The sequence below is a fragment of the Anguilla anguilla genome, chromosome 1 (assembly GCF_013347855.1).
Source record: "Anguilla anguilla isolate fAngAng1 chromosome 1, fAngAng1.pri, whole genome shotgun sequence".
NCBI lineage: Eukaryota > Metazoa > Chordata > Actinopteri > Anguilliformes > Anguillidae > Anguilla > Anguilla anguilla.
The window spans coordinates 28,915,004-28,938,858 of NC_049201.1; the positions used below are offsets into that span (position 1 = coordinate 28,915,004).

Here is a 23,855-nt window from a genome sequence, read left to right on the forward strand (position 1 = left end):
TATTTAAAAATCCTTGAAAATAAAGTCTCAGAGTCAAGTGAAGAAATTGAAAAGAGGCTGGATTTCAACAAGACTGATTCGAAACAGAAGTCAAAATCAACCATGAACTACCATTAATTAAAAAAAAGATAAAGGTTTTGGTAAGGCCTTCACAGTCCCCAGACTTGAATATTATTGAAAATCTTTGAGATCTCAAATATTACACTAAGTGCATTCAAGAAGATATAAGAATATTACTGAACAAGAAGGATTCTACAAGGAAGAGTCTGAAAAAATCCAAAAGCAAGAATATAAAGACTGTTAGCTGGCTACAAGAAACATTTGGAAGTTGTGATTTCTCCCAAAGACAGTTGATAACTACTGACTGACAGGGTACTCAAACTTTTGCACATGGCATATTTGTCGTTTTATTTTATTTTTAGTTTTTTAATTTGTTAAATTCAGTAAATTGTAATTGTGCATTAAAATTCACAGAAGTATATATGGTGGCTGTGTGGTTTAATGGTTTGGGGAACAGGCCATGTAACCTAAAGGTTGCATGCCTGATTCCCAGGTAAGGCATTGCTGACCTGCTTTTGAGCAAGGTACTTAATGACTTGAATTGCATCAAGTATAAAATAAAATCCAGCTGTAAAAATGAATGGGCTGCTGTGTAAAAATGCAAAAAAAAAAAAAGGGTGTGTAAGTCTGCCTGGATAAAAGTGCTAAATGCCCATTATGTAATGCCATGTTTATGTTTGTTACCCACAGAGGTTATGTTAACTTATTTAACTTAGAACATCAACAAAACATCCATGCTATTGTAAGTATATATGTTGCATACCACTGTATACAAGCTTCAGACATTCAGACACCAGTGGTGGTATCAATCCCTATATGCAGATACTGTATCAATGAATTAGGCCTGTACATACATGGCTTAAGCAGCCACCATCACAATGCTGCTATTTAAAATGAAGAGACTGTTATCAGTCCTTCATTTGTATGAATGCCTGGTTTAACAGTCATTTGTCACCCACATTAATTGAGGCTTAGTTAATGGTAACTGTAGCTGAGCTTTGAGAGTGAAGTATTCTGATTTATTAAAATATGAGCAGTGGGCAGTCTAGACAAAGATATATGCCCCTTTCTGAGTCTCAACATGGTCACATTTCAAAATATAAAGTGCCTACATTTCTCTCTTCAAAATCATGGGACACTCCCAACAGAGTAGTACAGTTCAGCAGCGACATATGTTAACTCTTAAATATTTAATTGCATGCCAACGAATGTATATGCGTGCAGATTTTCCATAGATCTACGTTACTCTGAAAAAAGAAAGCACAAGTGCTATTGTACGAATGAACGAACACACGCAGCACAGCTATGTAACACAATTATGTTATAATTTCATTTAAATAATAAGTGACGTGTTACAGCTAAAATTATTTTCCTTATACCTTACTGAAGTCTTCCCAGGGTTCTTGAGTATAACGTGATTTTAGCAGCCTCTCGCGTGGTTTCGTTCTTCTACCCAGGCCGTCAATGTATAAGGTCGGTAGTTAACCGGATTCGCTTCAATTGATTTGGATTGTAATTTGAACATATTGAAAATGCACAAATGTTGTTTATTGCTTTCCTTATACAATATAATTGATTGGATACCTTAGATTAATGTCTGCTTGACAGCGGATGATCCTCCATATGTGTTTAATCCACACTCGAAGTCTCTGGCGTTAGCTAGGTAATTCACGAATGATAATCTGGCAAAATGAATTACATTAGCAAAGAATAGGATGACCCATGATGTATTGTTATACACAGTTACTAGTTAGCAAATGTGGTGGTAGCTGATGATGGATAGCCGCGGTTTACAGAAGTGTTCAAGTGTAATTTATAACGTCCTACAGCAAATGTCTGCGAAATTACTGCAGAGTTCGCTTTATGTGTTGTTATGTACAATCAATCTAAAACTACATATTTGTGTTGGCATGACAGCTAAACCTCTAATCTGTTGACTGCACAAATAAACTCTTGGCCAGTTTATGTTGCACAGTTAACGGCACTGTGTTAATTTAATTGTTCTGAACGTAGCCTTTTATGATGAGCATCTTTTCACTGAAGCATAGACAGACGTTTGGTGAGATAGAAGCCTTGACATTTGCGATTGACTAGCCGTTGCCTCAAGCATGGATTGCATGGTGTGTAAATCATGCAGTTGGCAATCGCATTTCTGTGTACCATATTTTTTTTCTGTTTACAGATAGGCCATGTTCAGCACCAGCGCCAAAATCGTGAAGCCTAACGGCGAAAAGCCTGATGAATTCGAATCTGGAATTTCCCAGGTGAGTGTCTGTCAAACAGACACGTGTTTGTCTCCGAGAAAATCTAAGTTACCTTTTAACCACATCTAGTTATCTCCTGTAGTTATCTCCTGTAGCTGAGCTAGAGCGCTCATGCTGGATAAGAGCGTCTGCCAAATGCCTGTAATGTAATGCAGGTCTTTACTTTTTCAGGCACTTCTGGAGTTGGAGATGAACTCTGACTTGAAGGCTCAACTAAGGGAGCTCAATATCACTGCTGCTAAGGTGAGTAGATCAGCTGTTATCGTAGATTATTTGCCTTCTAGCTTTGTGATCTGAATGGTTTATTGAGGATCAATTGCTGGGTTTGTCTGGCTGAATGTGTAATGTTAAAGTTCTTACGTTATTTTTATCCTCTCCATATGATGATATATTGCATGGGTCATTTGGTATAGTGTCCACATTAGTATATGTGTTTTGGTATGTCGATCGGCTAATTGTGACAGAATATAAGGTGACTTATTGAAAGTCATCTCACAAGATAAAAAATCAGACAGCTCATAGTATAGAGAGTTAGACATATTGTTTTGTTGCTGTGAGGACAGTGTCCTGTTGTCCCCTAATGGTCTTGAAAGCTGGGACCGGGAAGGTAAACTATGTTGTGCAATCAGTAATTTGCACATTAAACATTAGCATTACATTTCTTTCTCCCAATATAATTTACTGCTTGCTTGCCCTCAGTACAGACCTTTAGATGTAAAATCGTGATGCTGAGAGCTGGTTGCTGTCAGGCTCATTTGTCAAGACAGTGTGACTTTTCACTCCGTGCAAATATACCATTGTTTTACCATTTTTCTTAATTGAACTGGACTTGCAGTTAGTAGGTCTGAATCCTCTGCTTGGTGCTGGTGATTTACTCAAGGAAAGTTGATTAACTCTAGTATTTAACAGTGTAGGTGGATAATGTGTTAAATGCAGGTTTACCACGGGCACTGTGGAGTCTTGGGCGTACTTTACTTTGCACAATGAATTTAAGATTGTGAAATTGCTTTTGTTTTGCACGTGAACACTTGAAGGTTCTTGTATTTTCTCATATGTCATGAGTTTCTGAAGGTGCTTGATGTTTGCATATTGGTTTTCCGAAACATTCTGTTTCACTGTAGGCCTATATCTCAATCATGGAATTTTAAAAAGGTTGTCATTCAAAGACTGGAATTCTATTTTTTTTTTAAACACAGGATATAACTGATGAGCTGGTAACAGGACTAGATTTGGATTTTGAATTTTAAAAATGTTCCTGAAGTCTGCTATAATTCAAGTAATTTACAAGAAATGTCCTTAGAAAATGAAAATTGTCTTTGATCAGTAGCCTAGGAATTGTGAAAAAGTTGAGTTTTTTGCTGAGATATTAGGCATGTGGGATGGTTCCATGGCTACGTTTTATTTTAATAAATTTTTACCTTAGAATCCGATCCTGGATCAGAATTATTTATATTTAAACTGGCTGTGATTTCAATTGTCGTTGAAACAGCTGGCATTGGTTCAGCATTCATTTTCATTGATATTGAGGCCATTTGTGTTATAGTGCTACATGTGATACAATCTACTGCACACATTTAATTGGCCCTTAAGTTTGGGGCAATTGGAAAGGTTTGAGTGCCCAATGCAAAGCAAGCTTGTGATGTAACATGGCGGTCGTATGTGCGCTCTTCAGGAAATTGAGGTCAGCAGTGGGAAGAAGGCCATCATCATCTTCGTGCCTGTGCCCCAGCTAAAGTCCTTCCAGAAGATACAGGTGCGGCTCGTGCGAGAGATGGAGAAGAAATTCAGTGGCAAGCACGTGGTCTTCATCGCACAGGTAATATTAGCGTCATATAGCTCCAGTTTAGAATTTGCATTTAAGCTGTGGACGTCCTCCCTTCTTTCAACATTGTTGTAAAAATTGAGAAGGCAGAGAAAGTGATGTGGTGGGCACGGCATATGAACTTAAGGTCTCGTGCGACTGTTTTTGCTGCGATTGTTCCCTGCGATCATTTCCACTGCATGAAAGGCAGCATGATTTTGGCGGTGGGTCCGTGGTCCGTGATCGAGCGGTTGGGTAAATCGGCAATACATTTTTTTTAGGCCACTGTGAAAACCCTCTTTTGTCACTGGCTACATTTGCATGCACACAGTATTCTCTGGAATATTCTTAGCCAAGTTACAATAATATTCCAAATTAATTGTTTACTTGTACCATTAGATAAGACAGCCATTAATCAGGGTACCCCAAATAAAGTCTGTAAAAGACGTGCCTGAAATTTCCCACTAGCTACATTGTCTGGGAGAGGTGCTCACTTTTGCAATATCTTATGTTCCCCCCCCCCCCCCCCCCCCCACTTCTGCAGAATAGCTGAACAGATCATTTCCATCCTTATTCAGTATCTTCTCAGTAAACATTTTTTATTTAACAGTGCTGTTGCAATGCTTTTGTATGCCCAGAAAACCACATTCTATTAATGTCTTTCATATCCAAAAGATAAAAGTGACTCGCCATTGCTCCAAAAATGCAAGCTTGTTGGGTTTGACATGGTAAACTAGAGAGATGTGTGAGCAAGATTCCATGAAAAATAGAACATGCTGGAACATCTAGATTCCCGGGTAGGAGGTGTATCTGAAATAAGGTGTTTACAGGAAACAGTATCCCATTTAATTGAATTAAGGTGTTTACGTATCTCATGTCATAGTCTGAATCGTTGCATATCTGGGTTAAAATCATAATACTATTGTTACTGTAAATGTAGTTGATGGGAAGTTTGGCAACAGTGTGGTGTAGTGGCTGGGGAGGTGGTCTGTTAACCGGATGGTTTTTGGTTCATTACCCAGGTGAGGACAGTGCCGATGTCTGGGGCACTTAAATGAAAGAGGCTTCGGTGAGACCAAAGGCTGAGTCTGGGCATTGGCCTTTTACGGTTGAGCCTTGAGATCAGTCGGATTTGGCTCCCCAGTAACAAGCCATTGAGGTAATGGAGGGAAATGTTGTTTTGCAGAGGAGGATTCTACCCAAGCCAACCAGGAAGAGTCGGACGAAAAACAAGCAGAAACGCCCCAGGAGGTAAGCGGACTGTGTCTGCGAGCTCGCTGGCGGCTCGTCATGTGCACCTCTGCCAATTGCTGCTTAAAAGAAGCGCTGATGTTCTACAGCTGTAATGCTCTGAAAATGGCATCAAAGCAGGTTATTTAAAACCACATATTTGGTGTCAAATTTATTATAGTAATTTTTGAAAGAAAATGGGGCTTGTTCCTTAAATGTTGTGTTCGGTACTAGCAAATCACTTATATGCTGGAGCACTGTAGGCTAGATCCAAGTGTATTTTGTTTGCGGTTTTTGCTGAATTTAGTCAACATTAAGTAGCAGGTGTTGTGCAGTTTTAAAGGGAAGCTGTTGAATTCAGCGTTTTTAATGGTACCTGTTAAAGGACTAAATGCTCATGCCAGAAGTGTGAAACTCACTGTATCATATTGGTGTCCCAGTGGAGCGTAAGGTCTGCTCTTGATTTTATTTCTGTTTTTAAACCTCTCCCAGCCGCACTCTGACTGCTGTACACGACGCTATCCTCGAGGACCTGGTCTTCCCCAGCGAAATTGTGGGCAAGAGGATCCGCGTGAAGCTGGACAGCGGCCGGCTCATCAGGGTTCACCTGGACAAGGCGCAACAAAACAACATCGAGCACAAGGCAAGTTCCTGACCTGACCGTCGAAGGGGGTTTAGCTGGGCTGTCGGATACACGTGCAAGAAAAGATTTACTTTTTCCGTATTTATAAAATAGGGCTGTCAAACCCTGTTCCTGGAGATCAGCTTCCTGTAGGCTTTCATTCCAGCCATAACAAAGGCACACCTCATTCAACAGCGAGAGATCTCATTGAGTGGCTAATTAATGAAATCAGGTGTGCCCAATTGGGGCTGAAATGAAAACCTGCTGGACGGGAGATCTCCAGGAACAGGGTTGGGCAGCCCTGTTATAAACTGTCCGTAGACAGCAGCCAAACTAAACAACAAAGGGGCGACATAGCTCAGGAGGTAAGACCGATTGTCTGGCAGTCGGAGGGTTGCCGGTTCAAACCCCGCCCTGGGCATGTCGAAGTGTCCTTGAGCAAGACACCTAACCCCTAACCCCTAACTGCTCTGGCGAATGAGAGGCATCAATTGTAAAGCGCTTTGGATAAAAGCGCTATATAAATGCAGTCCATTTACCATTACCCCATTTACCATTTACATAGCTACGCATGCACTGCGTTACAGTGTACAGTTGTTTTGATGCAAGTCCATATCTGAACACATTAGACGGTGTTTTTATATGGGGTGGGACACAGACAAATTGTATTCGTTCACTAAGTGATTCATGGGCTGGGAATGCGAGGGAACCACTGGGCTATATTACTATATCTATGATCACTTGGACTGATAAAAGAGAAGTGAACCGCATGATACAGAATAAATAAATCTACAGACATTTCTGTATATCTTACTGGTAGGTTTTGCATTACCTTTGACCTGTGATTAAATGATCTCTATCTTATTTTCATGGTTTTTAAAATTATATCAAAATGCTTGTGATGTTTCAAAGTATATTCGTTTTTGAATGTATTGTCGCAAAGCAGATAAAACAAATTGCCATGATATATACGCTTTAATGTCCTGACAAATTGCACTTTTTTGGTTTTTGCACAAACTGTAATCCTTCACTGTTAAAATATGCGCAATTCTTTCTAACAGGTGGAGACCTTCTCTGGTGTCTACAAGAAGCTCACGGGCAAAGACGTTGTGTTTGAATTCCCAGAATTCCAGTTGTAAAGGACAGAGGGCAAAATAAATTTGTGTTCTGTCACCACATTGTTTTTGTTCCTGTTTTGTTCTCAAGCAATCTACAGCTACAGACAAGGGGTCTAGACAGGACTTCTTAATCCAGCTCCCGATTGTTTCAGCAAGGCTTTACCGAACGAAAGCGTTTATACAAAATGTGTTGTGTGGCGGAAATAGCAATTATCCAAATAGAATTACAGCCTTTCATTTTAAATTGGCGGCCATTGTTTACTCATGTGAAACGGTACTGTGAAACTAACTTTGGAGCATTGTCACAACAAAGTTTCCTGCTGGACCAAACAAATTTGTAATGTGTTCCAAATGTCTGGTTTGACCTAATGCTTTGGTTTTTCTTTAAATACACCATGCTTAATGGTGCTCTTCCTGTTGCTGGTGCTTATTTCGGCTGCTCCTCCCAGCATCTACAGTATGGAGATGCTAACCGATGTTGAGTGAGGGATGTATTTGTTGTATTTGGGAATTTTGCAGACACTCTAAACCTATAAACAAACTTGCACAGTTTGTTTATGTACATACTGTCCATTGATGCTGCTGGATATTACCCTGTTCACTGGTACATTCGCAGTACCCTCACTGGGGAATCGAACCTACAACCCCATGGTTACAAGTTTCTAAAGATTTCCCAGTTTTCTAAAGATTTTGCCACCCCACATGCAGACTAGTAAAACTGTAATTAGCTTATCGCTCCAAAGACAGTTGTAATAATATCTAATATCAATAAGGAGCTATATAAATATTTGACTCCTCAGGATGGTAACTGAAGAGTTGGCATTGCACTAATTGATAATGAGGAGGAGTCCTTCCTCTCAAGGTTACTTTGTTAAACTTAATTTGATGGTATTGTCAATATCACCTTCACATGGGAATCGTTGCTGGGTTCTTCAGTGAGTGAAGGTTAAAAAAAAAAAAGTCTCTACTTGATGTCACTACCTTGTTGTTGAGAATAGCATGTGTTGAGAAAAGCTGCTGTTCCTTTGAATGACTCTTAACCTTGTTTGTTCCCTCTTTAAACAGCACCACGATGAGGCTAAGCTATAATGATTGCATGCATTTATATTTTAAATGCTCTTACCCAGAGTGACCTCTAAGACCATTGTGGGAAGAGATATATGGCAAGATATGGTGCAAGAGTATGTATAAAGGTGACATTGAGATTGGAAAATGATCTTTGAGAAATCACCAAACTAATGTGTGTCTACCTAACTGCACAACCTAATCTGAGATCACAACACAGATAGTAAATGCATCTCTCGATCATGGAAACTGTGCTAGACATAGAGCTACAACACTAACAAGTTCTGGGAAAGGGAACACAGTTCTGCATTGTCGGGTGCTTGGTAAAAGCCACATCCTGGTCTGAGTATTGAAAAATGAAGGTGGCTTATGAGTCCTCACCTGAGGTGCAGACATTGGTCTGGATTCAATCTAAACTGTTCTTTACTGTTATTCTTTAAAAATTGCGTTATTCAGATTGGCAGAAAGTGTTGGGGGTAACAGTTGGCATGACAGCTCAGAAGGTGCCATGGCAGGAGAATGAACCCCTGACTGATAGTCCACTACTCTATGGGCTGCACCACACTCAACACTTTTCTTTAATGTTTCAGTTAGTTTTGGTTATCTGTGAACTCACCAAACTGAGTGGTTTTTGTGATGCTGAACAATGTTTATGTATTTATTTATTTTTTGTTATTGAGTGTTAAGGAAAAATGTTGTGTCTTTTGATTCGAGTTTTGATGGGTGCAGTTAGCTTATTCTGCCACTACGGGGCAGTAATGCAATGGAGACGGAGAGTTCAGTGAGTGTAGCGTGTCCTTATGGTTTGGGGCATTAACCTTTTAAATATGTATACATTTAAAAGGTATATAAACAAAACTGTCACTACTAATTTTGTTGCGATAATAATTTAAAAGAACATTGTGAATATTTGATTTAGTGTCTTACCTGCGTTTGCATTAACTTAGCCCTACATGCCTCACATTCATCCCATTGTTAGGACACAGGGTTGATTTTTCCATAAGATGATTATCAGAGGTCGGTTTCCTGTTCTGGAGCAGCCTTACATAAGTAAAATACTAACATCTTGATTGAACCCACAGCATAATCCTCAAGGTAAATTTTTAGTCGTTTTTATCAGTGGGCCCCAGCTTATCAACGGCACAGCGCTTTCCCACGCAGTTGTATCTGCCGGTGGCCCAGATGTCGTTGCTCTATCAGTTCGAATGTTTATGGATGCTTGCATTCTGGGCCCCCGATTTCGGGGGTGCAGTCAAGAAAAACGCGAGCCCTCGCGCAGACCTCCTGCACGCACAGTTCCGAAAACGGCCATGTCATGATTCTCATTTGCGTTCTGCCACACGTCAAGAGGCGCGCGTTGCTCCAGCGGCTTGGAAGTTTACGGCCAAAGGTATGATTTATATTCTTTGAGACGCGAACGTGTTACGCGACATCGTTCGCGTTTGTTGTAAAGTTAGGAAACGGATAACTTTCAGTATTACATTATTGTGTGGCAAGTGTATCGTGCCTACGCAAGACAATTATTGCCTACTGTTTTTAAAGCTGTATAAACTGTATGCAATTGTTGAGGTTCAAGAGCCAACCCGTCCAGATATTGGCACGCTGATTCTTTCTTATAGGTTGTATTGCTTAGTTAGATTTTTATCTGAAATCTTCTATATATTTAACCACAATTGGTAAACCTATTAGATACAACTGAAGAAGTGGCTGTCGTCAGCGATCGTCCGGTATGGTGTTTTTGCTGACTATCGGAAAGTAGAATCATTATAAATATTTGGAAAAATTTGTATTTATTTATTTACTGTTTTAAGTAAAATTTTACGTTTCAAAATATGCTTCTAAGTTTTAAGTTATCACTTGCTAGGAGTGTGGTCTGAGCTGAGTTTTGTGTCAGTTGGTTGTGTGAGTGATGTAGTTAAACAGAGTGTCATGCTCTGTGAATACCTGTTTACAAAGACCTTACTCTGACCACGTTGACAAATTGCTTTTCGATATCTTGTGTGTTTTAAGACACAACATCAATCATCTCAAGGTCATGGTAGCACCCGTGTGTCACTGCCTGCCTTTGTGCCTTCGTTGTACGGCTGACATTACAATGTCTGTGTTTGATGTGTGTGTTTGTGTGAGAGAGGTCTCATGTAATTATGTATTGTGTGGGCATGCTTTCACATTTCAGTGGCAGTGTTTGTTAGTGTGTCCTTAGTATTAGGCTAAGTGTTCAAAGTGTCTTCAGGGTGTGTGTATGTGTGTGTGTTTGTTTGTACCTGTGCCCCTCTCTGCAGACATCAGGATGAGAGTGGAGGGGTTAGCATTGTGCAGTCTGGTTTCTTTGCTGGGTCTGACGCTGCTGGAGTCGACGTCCTGCCAGCACCTGCCCGAGGAGCCCTGCTCGGTCCAGATCCTAGTTCCTGGTCTCAAAGGTATCCACACCAAAGTTAAAGGGTGTTTCAGACATGAACATAACTCTCCTAATACATTGTAATTTGAGCCATTGTTCCCTATGAAAGGTTAGTGTACCACCAACAGTTGTAAAACTAAACCAGCTCTGATATGTGTTTGGAATGGTGTTTCCATCTTTGGTATCTAGGATTTATTAAAAAAATATATATTTACATGTTTTGAAGGTAAATGTTGTAAAATGGACTGTATAGCTTCCTTAAAAATAGCATTATTTCATATCCAACTGACTTGTATATAAAAGTAGTGTGTCAATCTACCTGTTTAAGTGGGTTGAATTTGCATACTGTGTAGCATTTCTTTTTTTGTTTTGTTTTTTTGGTGCACTAAATTTTTAGCAATTTTTGTTAAATATTTGGAATGCCTTCAGCTACAGAGAGACAAATATAGATGAATACCACATTCTTTCCACAGGTGGGAGAGTTAACACGACAAACATTCATGTAACCTCAACAAATACACATTTACAATAATATTGACTTACAACAGACTGCATATTGACAAAGGGGTTACAAAACAATTTTTTTGTTTGTTTTTTTTTTTTATTTCTGCCAAACAACAGTAATGTTGTCATTGGTAGTTTAGCAGTATTGATTGCTAGAGCAGCTGCTTTTCAATATTAAAATGCATTATTCCATTATTATTACATTTTATTAATAATAATATTCAAACGGCTGAATATTTACTGAAGTTCAGAGCCTTTGACCAGGGTGCAATGGCAGTTCCCAACCCGGGATTGAAACCTGTGATATTCTGGCTACAGCTCCTTAACTGTTACCCCATACCACCTACTCCTAACATTGTGCCCCTTCCACAGGTGAGCCAGGGGAGAAGGGAGTGAAAGGAGCACCTGGGAGGCCAGGTAGAGTGGGACCCCCCGGTGAGACAGGTACGCCTTTCAGTGACGCACGCAACTTTGACTAGGAGTAAAAATTGAGTACTCTGTGAACTCCGGTGCTGTGCTGGATGAGTGTGGTCACTGACAAGCCCAGATAAACAAAACCCAAAACTGTCACTTACAAAGTGAACCATCCGAAAAAGCGGAGGAAAAAGGGAACTTTTTACTAAGGAGACTGACCATGTGGTCTTTTTCAGAAGTTATTCTGGACTAAAACAACATTAAAAAAAAAAAAAAATTCCCGCATTTGACTGAAGATTGAAACAAATAGTGCATTTAATGAGAAGTCATTAAATTTGAAAATGATTCCTGGAGTAACTGTGTTGACATGTGAAACACACACCAAGTCAATGGCCTTTACAAGGCTTAATTGTAAACACTCGTTACATCGAGCCATACACTTTCCCTGGGTTTCATCTCTTAGGTCATAACCAGTGAAATTGTGACCTCTGACCTCTGGTCGTCCGGTTACCTCGCTATAAGGAAGTCCAGAGCTCCAGAATGTTTACTCGGCAGGGGTTGGAGGTCGTGCGAGCCGAGCGGCTATATGCACAGTTACTGCTAATGATGGCGGTTGTTTATAACGAGGGGGAGAGGGATGGTGGGACAGCTGAACTCGCATGCTGCCACCCAGGCAGAACAGCCCGTCTGTTACTGAGGAGATACTTGGCCAATAACTGCATGCGGTCATAAAATCTGTCAGCAATGCCAGTTTTGTCACAGTTTCAGTAGGCAGTCTGTATTTGGTGAAATGTGGACTCATTTCCTTGTTGTCGCACTTCAGATTGCACTTTACGCAACAGCTCTGGTACAGTAAACATTCAGAGTAAAATTTGTTTTCTCTTTGTTTTTTCTGTATGAGGATGCACATACTATGGGGGACAGTCAAGTTACTGGCATTTCAACTAGCCCTGTTACCACATTTCAGGAAAGTTATTTTAACTTTTCTGTAACTTGGACAGAAGTTCTTTGGAACAACAAAGTTCTTCAGGAGCTTTCTCATCTTAACATTGTCTTATAATAAAATGGGATCCAAACTGGCATATGTCATGATGTTCCTGAGATTATTATACATTTTTTAAATCAAATTAACCACTTTAAACAGCTCGGTATTTACGGAAGCAATTCAAGTTAAATAACTTTAATAACAGTGGCTCAACTAGGAACAAATACTTCTGTCTTCAGATTAATATGTCCACATGTCATCATGCTACCAGCACTGCCTAGACACATATGCACTTTCCTGTTTTATATGCTCTGCTATTTGCTCTTGTAGGGCTTCCTGGACTCAAAGGGCAGAAAGGTCTGATGGGACGTTATGGCAAAATGGGACCCAGTGGTATCAAAGGTAAAGCCCTTTCAGTTTGCCATTCCAGAAAGCACCATAATCCAATCACAGTCTTTTGATATGAAGAACAGTGTTGGTTATGGGTGAGTGATTGACAGCCAACTGTAGCTCCACCCACTGTGGGGTGGGGTCGCAAGGCCTCACTCTTCCACCTCTTGTTTTAGTGCGGTAGTGTTTGTGACACTTTTTCCCCCTCTATTGTTCATATTAAAATTGATAAGTGTTACCTCAACAGGTGCAAAGGGAGATATGGGAGATCCTGGACCACAAGGGCCAGATGGAGACCCAGGTATAATTTTTCTTCCTGCTGCTGGCTTTGGGATCATGGATTCTTTGTAAAACAACTTTAATACAGTTAGGATGAAATGTGCACTGAAGTAGAATATATCAGGGCTGCACAGCCCAGGGCCTGGAGATCTAGGTTTTCACTCCAGCCCTAAAAGAGCACACTTCATTCAACAGCTAGAGATCTCATTGAGCTGCTCATTAGTAGAAACAGGTATGCCAAATTAGGGTTGAAATGAAAACCTACAGGGCAGTAGATCTCCAGAAACAGGGTTGGGCAGCCCTGGGCTACATTATTAGAACTGAATCCAGGGGAATTATCCCTGTGAGTAAATGGATCCTGTGGTATAATGTTAGAGTTGCATCCAGGTGAGTTTTACTTCTGACGTACTGACTGTGGACGCTGCACCAAATGTGTTCCCAGGCGTACCGTGTGAGTGTGCACCAATAAGGAGGATGATTGGCGAAATGGATATCCTTGTGACTCAGCTGACAAATGACCTGAAGTTCATAAAAAATGGTATGTCTCTAATAATTTAATAATTTAACACATAACATATATGTCAAATCACTGTGTGCTTTCTGTAAATAAACTAAATGTAACACAAACATTCCAGAAATGGCTAAGAATTGAGTCCTAGCCATTTGGTTCAAGCAACTATGCATTGGGACTATTATTTTTGTCCCTGTGGTGCACATTTAAACTGACACCCTCCTGTTTTCAGCTTTGTGTGTTGTGTGTCGCTGTGCGATGGGGCAATGCAGCAGCATGATTACAGAAACACAAGTGCTCATTTTTCAGCACTGCCCTCCCCTGCAGCTGTCGCCGGCCTCAAGGAGACGGACAGCAAGCTCTACCTGCTGGTCAAAGAGGAGAAGCGCTACCCGGACGCCGAGCTCTACTGCCAGGGCAGGGGCGGGCACCTGGCCATGCCAAAGGACGAAGGTGCCAACGCCGCAGTGGCTGCCTACATCACCCAGGCCGGCCTGAGCCGGGTCTATATCGGCATCAACGACCTGGAGCAGGAGGGCCACTTCGCCTACGTCAACCACTCCCCCATGACCACCTTCAGCAAGTGGCGGGAGGGGGAGCCCAACAACGCCTATGAGGACGAGGACTGTGTTGAGCTGGTGGCGGCTGGGGACTGGGTGGATGTGGCCTGCCACCTCACAATGTACTTTGTCTGCGAGTTCGATAAGGACAGCGTCTGATACCCCATTCCCACGTCCCTTGCCCAGTCAAGGACAGTCGTGCTCATTCACTCACTTCAGATATATTTTTTCCATTTGTTTTTATGAGGACAGGATAGGGGTTGCAGGGTGGGGGTGAGTTTGGTCGTGAATTCATGGACTTCAACGCTTTTGGTTTGGAGTTAAGCTTGGTAACGGAGGTTCAAATCTCAGGTGTAGACGCTGGTTTGGACAATTTGAGCCAAGGGTGGTTTTAATCTGAATCTAAATATTCAGTTGTATATTCAGTAACATTTAAAATGCAAGCCATATATGTGACCCTAGCCAGGGGTGTTGGATATGCATGATGAACAGTAATGACATCATGGAATGCAAGCAGAGATACACAGTTCTGTTAGAGGCCAGTGTCAGCAATGGTTTGGGTGATTCTGTTGTCAGTATATATGTTTGTTTTTTTTGAACAAAAATCAAGCCTGTTGTTTAATATAATTGCTTTGTTTTTTAGAAGGCCATATACATGTACAATTTCTTTAAAACCCTTTTATTCATTTATTTATTGGTGTACCAATGTTTAAGCTTTCAAGATACAGAAATGTTGCAAGAAATGGAACCGAAAAAAGTGGAACCATAAACGAAGTGGAACCAAAAATTTTCACAGAAATCAAACTTTAATGCACTGAATATCTTCATTTCTCTCTTCTCTGTTAATTCTTGCTGTCTTTTTCTACCTTTTCACTTTGATAACAAATTGCAGTTCTTTCTTTCCTCTGGGTGTACTGTCAGTTGCAGGATCATGTTTATAACAAATGTGACAACGATTAAAAAGGAATTTGGTACAAATTTCTGGTAGTCTTTACATTTGTTTTTGTATCGAAATGCATAGTGACTGTCACTTTCACTGTTTCTTTCATTACAATTTAATTTCTCTGTCTCCCTTCAATGCTTCACAAAAATATTTTGCTCCATAAAAACATTTACACAAAGGCCAGGGTTAAATCAACCTTTTCCCATATATTTGACTTAATAATAAGTGAAAGTGTCCATGTTGATCACAGCTGAATTCATCAAAAAGATGTTTGGAAAGACGGAATGTTGATTGAATTCAGGCCAAATGCTGTTAGTCATCATACAGCCAACCATGGTAAAGAGCACTGACCCCCTCATGTGGGATTAATAATAGATATAGCACCACCAATCCGTCAGGAAGCAGAGCTTTGTACAATGGGAATGATGAATGGTTTTCAGCATGGGTGCATTTCTTGGAAATGATCGATTCCAACAAAGTATTTTAGGAACTTCCAACTGATTTTTTAGGATGGTTTCCTATTGAATGCAACTTATTTACTCACCCTGTGGGTTTCTAGCCAAATGTTTTACTGAAATGCAGGAGCACTCCAAATATTTTCCCTTTGTGTTGATCTTCCAACAACATGAGTTCTACAGGCTGAGCGTAAGACAAACATTCACACAACATGTAATTATGAATTTGTAACCAGTACAAGGACAATTGCTCAAAGATCCCCATGACTTGGATTTTCCAGAAGGCTCTGTCCCCAGTGTCTGTCATAAGTAATTGATCCCCATCCAAATAACAAGGATTTGTAAAATCAAACATGGATTATACTGCATGGATGCCAAAGTTCAGAGAAGTTCCAACAGTTAAAGTGACTGGAAGTCATGTAATGCAAGCTTCTTCATTAAACCTGGTAGACATCATCTTAAATTCTGTGGAGGTCAGCCTGAATAACTGAGTGGATGAGAGCCATTGATTGCTTCTTACAGGCTTGCAAAATAATTTCATAAAGCAGCGGGGAATCCTTGATCCACAGTTTAAAATTATTCAAGACCAGGAGTGGAAGCTGCTACTATTTTTTGGGAAACATTTAAATGAAAAACACACACAATCTGCTACTATTTATATGAAACTTATTTCAATTACAAACACACATTTTACATTTGTCTATGTACAAACACAAATATGTGATTGTTTCCAGATTGTTTCCAAAACACATATTTGTGTTTTGTACATAGACAAATGTAAAATGTGTGTTTGTAATTGAAATAAGTTTCATATAAATAGTAGCAGATTGTGTGTGTTTTTCATTTAAATGTTTCCCAAAAAATAGTAGCAGCTTCCATTCCTGGTCTTGAATAATTTTAAACTGTGGATCAAGGATTCCCCGACTCTGGTTCTACGGAGCCATTGGATGTGCTGACTTATATTGTTCCTCAGCAATTAGCTAATCCTTTGCAGGAACAGTGGAACGTCAGGGGATTGCAAGGATTTTGAGTTATTCACACAAATATAATAAGCAAGTAACATGGGCCTCTAGCAACTACCACAGAAGATCCAGTTTAGTTTCTGTGTGGTTTGACCTGATGAAATTTGGCTTGATGTGATTTTAAAATTCAGCTCTTGGGTTTGATTTGAAAAATCAACTAAAATCTTTTCGGTTTTTAAAAAATTATTATTATTATTATTATTATTACATACTTTTTAATTGGGATTATCAAGTGTGATCCAAATGATTGCTTTATTGCAATACCCTGTATGAAATAAAATTGTTCAGAAAATTTTGTTTGTCCGCTGCAAGTCTCCAGTCTCACTCTATGCTCACCTGTTCCAAGAATGTGAATGCAAATACTGACTTACACATTCATTTGTAATTATGAGTGTTGATATATTCTTTTAAGATGTGACAGGCACCTCAGTCTAACTGGTCTATTTAAGTGTGACACTTTGAAAATGGGGCTTGAATGTGCACAAGAGGATTATTTTCTTAAGGAAAGGCAGAATTTAAATCATGCCCATGGGCATTAATAATTAAATTGAGTGATAAATTATGCATTCCATTGATCAGGAATTGTCTGGCTGAAACCAGTTGTCATGGGGGAGAAATCTCTGGTTACTTCTGCAGTAAACAACAAACACACCATGGTGTGCAGACAGCATTCAACAGAGCATGAAAGAGATTATCCTAGATCAGTTATATGTTATTATTTAATGGGGCTTTTCCACCATTCAGCATTGCAACCTGTTTTAAAGCTCCAAATGTATCAAGTTTGTGGAAAGTAGAGAGTCTGCCAGTTTGTCTAGACAGCTTAACATTTATCATGACATCTTTCGCTCACTGAGATAATATTAACATCCAGGACATGTATTTTCTTTTCTTATAAGTGACAAGATGGGTGCATCATTTTTTTTTCTTGAATAAGTAAAAAAGACACTAAATACAATATATCTACTGCTAATTCCAGGATGTTTATTCAATCCCTTACCACATATTGGACATTGTCCTTCTCTTCTGTCTCAACAACTTTCTTGAGATGCATTGCACAGGGTTTCTCAGTCACACCAACTCACTCCTCTTCCCCCTGGTCCAGATGTCTGTTCTTTAAAAAACAAAAAACAAAACTGATAGTCAGAGTTGCACAATAACCTAAAAATTGAATCCTCAGGGGCAGGAGGACTTGTTCTCTACATGTTTTTCAGAGATATGCCTGTAAATGTTAAATGTAACATAATATTCTCATGCCCAGCTAAGAAATATTGTGTGCTACAGTATGCTTTGCTACTTTCACTTTGTGCATATGTTCAGTGAGAGCACCATCACAGCGGGATAACTCTGCATATGAAATGCAAGTGATATTTAGTCTTAGGGTTGCTATGTACTGTGTAGCAATACCTCAAATTTGTAGTAAAAAAAAAAAAAAAATGAAGAAGCATGCAATAATTTAAAGCTATTTTCTCGTGAGATACTACTTCGTAACATTACAGCCCCATATGATACAGAACTGAGAACTGAATTTTATTTTCTTATTTTAGTATGCAAATATGTGTTGCTTATTTATTCTACATTGTGATTTATTTTGATATATTAATATGAGATGAAGGATGTCCCAGAAAACAAATAGCCTATGCCAGATGCAGTTACTCTCTCCTAGCACCTGGAGTTGGAGTAGATGCTGTTTTTGATCATGAATTATCTATTAAGGAGTAGTGATGGGAAAACCAGCGCCACACACGATTTAAACGGTCTTTTCCTACATCAGATGGTTTCCTTGGAGACACATCAAACACTGGTCAACCGCACGTGGCACTTCACTAGCAGAATCTTCAGCCGGGCCAGCACTGTTACAAACGCAGTGGACGGCCGCGCGCCCCCGGTGATACCTGATAAGACGCGCCACACTCTAGTGAACGCCTGTGCCTAAGTCACATACATCCTGGTCTCGTATTACCAGCGGCTAATTTAATAACGTTTGCCACTTGACCTCGGCGCTAGGTTGTTGTGATCGCGGCATTGCACTGGACGCAAACTATGTCAGGGACATCGGGTAGAACGTCCCTTTCACAGCCACCTCCAGCGAAAACTATTGTTGTTTACCGGAATGGGGACGCTTTCTTTCCAGGGAGGAAGTTTGTACTCAACCAGCGCCAGATGTCAACCTTCGACAGCTTTCTGAGCTTAGTCACTAACGGCGTCGAGGCTCCTTTCGGAGCGGTGAGAAACGTGTACACCCCTCGGGAGGGGCACAAAATTCTTGATTTACAGAATCTGCAGCATGGGGAGAGATATGTTGCAGCCGGAGCAGAGCGTTTCAAAAAACTCGAGTAGGTAGACTACAGTTTTGATAACGTTAACATAATTTGAACATTAACGCTGTTGGTTTAGCGTACCTGATGGAGTGTCTTAGTTGTGCATCCTTCTAGCTCGAGAAATTTCTACTGATGATAGTGGAGTGATCCTGTTTGGCACAATGACAAAAAATACCAACCTTGCATGTAGGCCTATGTAAACGGAATAATTTGATTAACAGAATTCCACTATTTTTTGAAAGTTATTTTCAGATTACAACGAAGAAACCACAACGAAAGAAGAATCTGATGGTAAGAAATAGTGCGCGTGCACAAAATATACTCTACTTGCAGGCACCCAGGTGTTGTGTCGAAATGCCCCTCATTTATACAGTGTCCCTTCACGTAGCCTACACGAGCGCCCACTCCACATAGCCTAGATATTCTCTCTTGGAGGTCAGCGTGTTCTCCTACTGCTATGTCAGACCAATATTATTTTACTAATTTCAGAGCATAGATGCATCTTTTTGTGTCACATTTGATCTGGCCGATTTTCGCCCAGAAATAATTCAACAACTATTCACCTTTCTCTGCTTCATAACAATGGGCATGAGCAAATGATACAGCAGATAATAATCCGGGCATTTATAATGGTCCAAAACACATAATGGTCCAAAACACAAAAAACAGGTCGATACTGATTTGAACTAAAACGTATATTCCAAGTGCTTACAGCTGTCAAACTGCGAGTGTGAGTCATTATTATAGCCTACCTACATGCATGTACATCTTAGATCTCAGCAGTAACACCCAGTTCTACAATCAACCCAAAAACCGGCAAGTCCACCATAAAACCACGTGCAGTTTATTCCAATAATCTATTTAGCTCTACATCCCATCCAACTCTGGTTGAATCTACCCATTTGGTACAATTCAGAGTAGTAGAATATTACAGATCTTAACTGTTACTGTGGACAATTTGCTTTGGAGCATGACATTACTTTATTGTCTTATTACATGCAAAAAATTATTAAGTAATGATGCAATTTAAGTTTAATTTGAAATGCATTTCTGGTTCCGTTTAAGAGCAGGATAGTTCTGCGGTGATGCATGTGTACTGTACCTTCCACGTGATTTTGAACATTTCTCATATTTTAGTCATGAGGATGTCTAATGGTGGTTTGTCTGCATGCACTCACACTGTTGTCTAATGGAGCTATTTGAGTTCTGAAATGATATTCTGAAGTAGAAACATGACTGAAACAATTTTTAACTTTTAAAGCTAAGGATGTCATTGCTTTCACGGGTCACAAATAGTATTTCTACATTGTTTATCAGTATGTAGCTTATTTCAAAACTCCAGTCTTCTGACTGCTTCATAGATCTGATCAATGTTTCACATTGATTCTTTTTAGTGTGTTATCCAAGCAAAAATATTTAATCTATTGAGCTGTGTACAGTAATCAGCCTAGTGTTAGTCTCCGATAAATCTTGACTTTTAAGTGAGTTCCATTTAGATTTTCACAGACAGACATACAGTTCATCATAATGTGCTAACTGGATCGGTAGATGTATTCAACAGGCAGATTATGCATGCTGTGTGGCAATATGTGCTGCCCAGAGTTCACCAAATCCAAGTTTCTGTTAAAGATTCTGTTAAAGATTTAGTCAAACATACAGTGGCCAGTGGCCGCTGTATGTCTGACACTCGGGTTAGGCTAGTTATGGGCTGCAGCAATAAAAACACTGTGCAGTGCACTTTACTCAATCTTTGAATATCTCAATGTTTTCTTTGTACTGTTCCTTCGCTCTTACATCCATTCAGTTAACACAGAACACTTAATTTACCTTCACTGCTTGTTAAGAATTCCTTAAAGAAAGGGGTAATTGAATTAGGCCTTTATTGACCTCCCTCTCCCCTTATGCACTCAATTGTACATACGCTGTGAATATTTTAATGTATTATATATGTATCGTTCTATTATTCATATGCAGTATTGTATCTATATGTATAATTGAGGAGTGTATTATGAAACATTAAAATATGTTAAAAGTCTATTGGATTTACATAGCTTTTCAGGAAGGTCATCTCTTGACATTACCCACATTAAGCATATGGAAAATGTATGATCACTTGAAAATTAGTTATCAGAAGTTTAAGTCATAAAATACCCTTGGGGTGTTTTTCCTATGTATCCCCAAACAACCACTTAAAATAATTAAAACCAGTAGTTATAAATACCTTTACTATAAATGCCTTTACTAGTGTTTGTCTAATTTTGTGTGATTAGTGTGGAATAGTTAGATTATTTAGATAAAAAAGTAAACGTATTCAGTCAGCTAAATATAAGTGTATGTGCATCTTGTGTTAGTCTTTAACTGTTTATAATTTAATGGTTATTTAACACATAATTCTTATCTGTGTTAACTCACTAGTTTGCATTCTCATAGATATTAGTAAGTTATTAATTATGAATCGCTAGGGAATGTGTTGAATGTATTGGCTCTATGGGGCTGAAATATAAATGCCTTCTAGAATGCTTTTAAGTTCATTATGACAAGGTTCACATGCATGTATTAGCAAGTTAAATCACTTGAAAATGAGTTATCAGAAGTGTAAGTCATAAAATACCCTTGGGTGGTTTTCCTATGCATCCCCCAACAACCACTTAAAATAATTAAAACCAGTAGTTATAAATACCTTTACTATAAATGCCTTTACTAGTGTTTGTCTAATTTTGTGTGATTAGTGTGGAATAGTCAGATTATTTAGATCATTTATAAACAATCTGGATGGCTCATCCTGTTTACAGAGCTTGCCATATGAGCCTATTAAAGTCAGGGATTTTGTATAGTACTAACCCAAAAAAACTACAATATGTAACACAAGAACATGTCTCTCGATGCCCTGTGCAACACTCCCACCATTAGTCAGAAAGTGGAATTACAGTAATCAGCCTTATTAAATTCAACAGCTATTCTATGTACAAACCAGTTAATATTGCTTATGGATTGCCTGCTATGTAAAATAACAACACTTTCTTTCTTTCTGACTACTGCTACCTCAAAGTGGAGTTTGTTACCTTCATTAAAGTAGCTGTTGAAACATTCATTAAAGCTGGTGTGCCTTACTGGCTTTTCCTTTTCCAGAGTATCTTCTGTCTTTGTGGAGTGGGGGTGTTAATAATTAGGATAATGATTTACTTGATTCCTTCAGATTTCTCTCAAGATTTGACTTATAATAATAATTATACTTTAATGAGGTAGTTCACTTTGTGGCTTAACATAATAGATTGGCTGTTCCATGTACTTTTATCCTTTATTCATGCACTGGATCACTTTGAGCAGTTGTTTTCACAGCATTGGCACATGAAAATTTAGATTGAATAAAATGTTCAGTTTTTTTCATCATTGTCAATTTTTAACATCCCACACAATATTCTGAATACAGAAATGTTTGCTTACTGAGAAACACTTTACATTTAGATACATAGTTCATTTTCCCCCCTGTAATTTCAGTGTTCAAACAGAAATTCCATTAATAGCAACACGATATTCCGCCCCTGCATGGTATGACACTGATCGATTTGGGAGAGCCTGACTTTCTCTTTAAAAAAATATTTCTGTCTTCCGTATAAAGTGGAGTCAGGAAGCAATAGCTTAGTCCTGCTGGCTTCTTTGTAATCACCTGGTCCTGTTATATTTCAGATACGACCCGTGGTTCACAGCAGAATAATTGTTTCTGCGCGCTGGAGAAAAATTATTCATGAGTCATGCACTATCCAGTGAGTATGGATTTTATCCCAAATGCCCCGCAGTTATTGTACACCAGCAAACATTCCATTTAGAGGCAAAAAAATTTTGCTTTAATAGCCAGTAGATGGATGGCTGCTGTGTATTCCATTACACAAAGATTCACTTTAAATTTATTGAGTTTAAATGGTTTGGTTAAAAAAACTAAACATGTATTCAGTCTGCTAAATATAAGTGTATGTGCATCTTGTGTTAGTAGTTCACTGTTTCTACTTTAATGGTCAGTTAACACACAATTCTTATCTGTGTTGAACCTTACCCTGACATGGTTCACATGCATGTATTAGCAAGTAAAAACTATCAAATAATTACTGTCCACACAATCAGGGTAAGGTAAGTAAGAGCAAGTTTTCAGTTTTAAATTTACTGAGGGTAAGTGCAGGGAAGGTAAGTGTTGAATTCCAGGTGTTCCTATTCCAGAATATGGAAAGTGTCTCTGCTCTTCCGCCGGTGGTGGGGAGGTCATTCTACCTCACGGGTGCCAGGGCAGAAAGGAATTGTGATCTCGAGCAAGCACTGGATCCTCACAGAGATAAAGTTACGTGGCGACCCGTGTTGGCTGAACAGATTGGCTGAGCCGGGGGTAGAGCTTGACCACGGGCTAGGTGTAGGAGGGAGTAAATCAGTTCTCGGTGGAGGTCAGCGCTGGGGTCTTGAACATAATGCAAGCTACGGCAGGGAGCCAGTGGAGGGGGCGGAGAGGAGGCATCATGTGTGAGGACCTGGGGAGTTTGAACGGCAAGCGAGCTGCAGAGTGCTAGATGAGCTGCAGGGGTCTTAAGGCAGAGGCGGGGGGTTCTGGCCAGGGCGGGTCGCTGTAGTCAAGGGTGGGTGGGAGGTGACCGGCAGAGGGAAATATTGAGCGAGTAGAGAAATGTGAGGACCAGGGCTGCGTTCCAGTTCCCAAAAATGCTGGCTTTTTTATGCTCACTCCCCCTTGATTGGAGGGGGCTCCTCCTCGATTGGGGGGATATCACCAAAATGTCCCAGATGTAAGATGGCCGCCACAGAAAGGGTGTTTGCCTTTCAATTTAAGCAAATGGAGGGAGGATTTACACTCCCTCAAGCCCTCGGTTTTCCTCTCTCCAACAAAACATTCCTTCGAGCAGCAAAATTGCCCAGAA

General features: G+C 39.7%; 3 protein-coding genes across 5 annotated transcripts in view; all 3 read left to right on the forward strand.

Annotated features, from left to right (window-relative positions):
* Positions 1-1,460: 1,460 nt before the first annotated feature.
* On the forward strand, positions 1,461-7,153 carry LOC118237268 (40S ribosomal protein S7-like). Of its 2 annotated transcripts, none has more exons than XM_035435840.1 (7): positions 1,461-1,533; positions 2,243-2,324; positions 2,496-2,567; positions 3,997-4,140; positions 5,312-5,376; positions 5,848-5,998; positions 7,039-7,153. In XM_035435840.1, exons 2-7 carry the CDS (start codon positions 2,250-2,252, stop codon positions 7,114-7,116), a joined length of 585 nt encoding a protein of 194 aa, XP_035291731.1. In that variant the 5' UTR covers positions 1,461-1,533; positions 2,243-2,249; the 3' UTR covers positions 7,117-7,153. The 2 variants fall into 2 exon arrangements, with proteins under 2 accessions (XP_035291731.1, XP_035291814.1); XM_035435923.1 differs by having other exon boundaries at positions 1,500-1,723.
* A 137-nt stretch (positions 7,154-7,290) lies between these two features.
* On the forward strand, positions 7,291-15,180 carry colec11 (collectin sub-family member 11). Of its 2 annotated transcripts, none has more exons than XM_035435632.1 (7): positions 7,291-9,550; positions 10,443-10,580; positions 11,435-11,506; positions 12,792-12,863; positions 13,099-13,152; positions 13,573-13,668; positions 13,951-15,180. In XM_035435632.1, exons 1-7 carry the CDS (start codon positions 9,343-9,345, stop codon positions 14,358-14,360), a joined length of 1,050 nt encoding a protein of 349 aa, XP_035291523.1. In that variant the 5' UTR covers positions 7,291-9,342; the 3' UTR covers positions 14,361-15,180. The 2 variants fall into 2 exon arrangements, with proteins under 2 accessions (XP_035291523.1, XP_035291606.1); XM_035435715.1 differs by having other exon boundaries at positions 13,969-14,360.
* A 3,312-nt stretch (positions 15,181-18,492) lies between these two features.
* The window catches only part of LOC118211545 (doublecortin domain-containing protein 2), a 33,825-nt gene continuing 28,462 nt past the window's right edge, over positions 18,493-23,855 (forward strand). Inside the window, exons 1-3 of the mRNA XM_035388846.1 lie at positions 18,493-18,954; positions 19,182-19,230; positions 22,627-22,703. Coding sequence (XP_035244737.1) covers positions 18,662-18,954; positions 19,182-19,230; positions 22,627-22,703 — 419 coding nt within the window. The 5' untranslated portion in view covers positions 18,493-18,661. The remainder of the gene's footprint in view (positions 18,955-19,181; positions 19,231-22,626; positions 22,704-23,855) is intronic.

Coding starts and splice junctions, on each gene's coding strand:
- colec11 (XM_035435632.1), top strand. CDS start 9,343: ATGTCGTTGCTCTATCAGTTCGAATGTTTATGGATGCTTGCATTCTGG. Junction 9,551..10,442: donor TTGGAAGTTTACGGCCAAAG/GTATGATTTATA, acceptor CCCTCTCTGCAG/ACATCAGGATGAGAGTGGAG. Junction 11,507..12,791: donor GGGACCCCCCGGTGAGACAG/GTACGCCTTTCA, acceptor TTGCTCTTGTAG/GGCTTCCTGGACTCAAAGGG.
- LOC118237268 (XM_035435840.1), top strand. CDS start 2,250: ATGTTCAGCACCAGCGCCAAAATCGTGAAGCCTAACGGCGAAAAGCCT. Junction 4,141..5,311: donor ACGTGGTCTTCATCGCACAG/GTAATATTAGCG, acceptor GTTGTTTTGCAG/AGGAGGATTCTACCCAAGCC. Junction 5,999..7,038: donor AAAACAACATCGAGCACAAG/GCAAGTTCCTGA, acceptor TCTTTCTAACAG/GTGGAGACCTTCTCTGGTGT.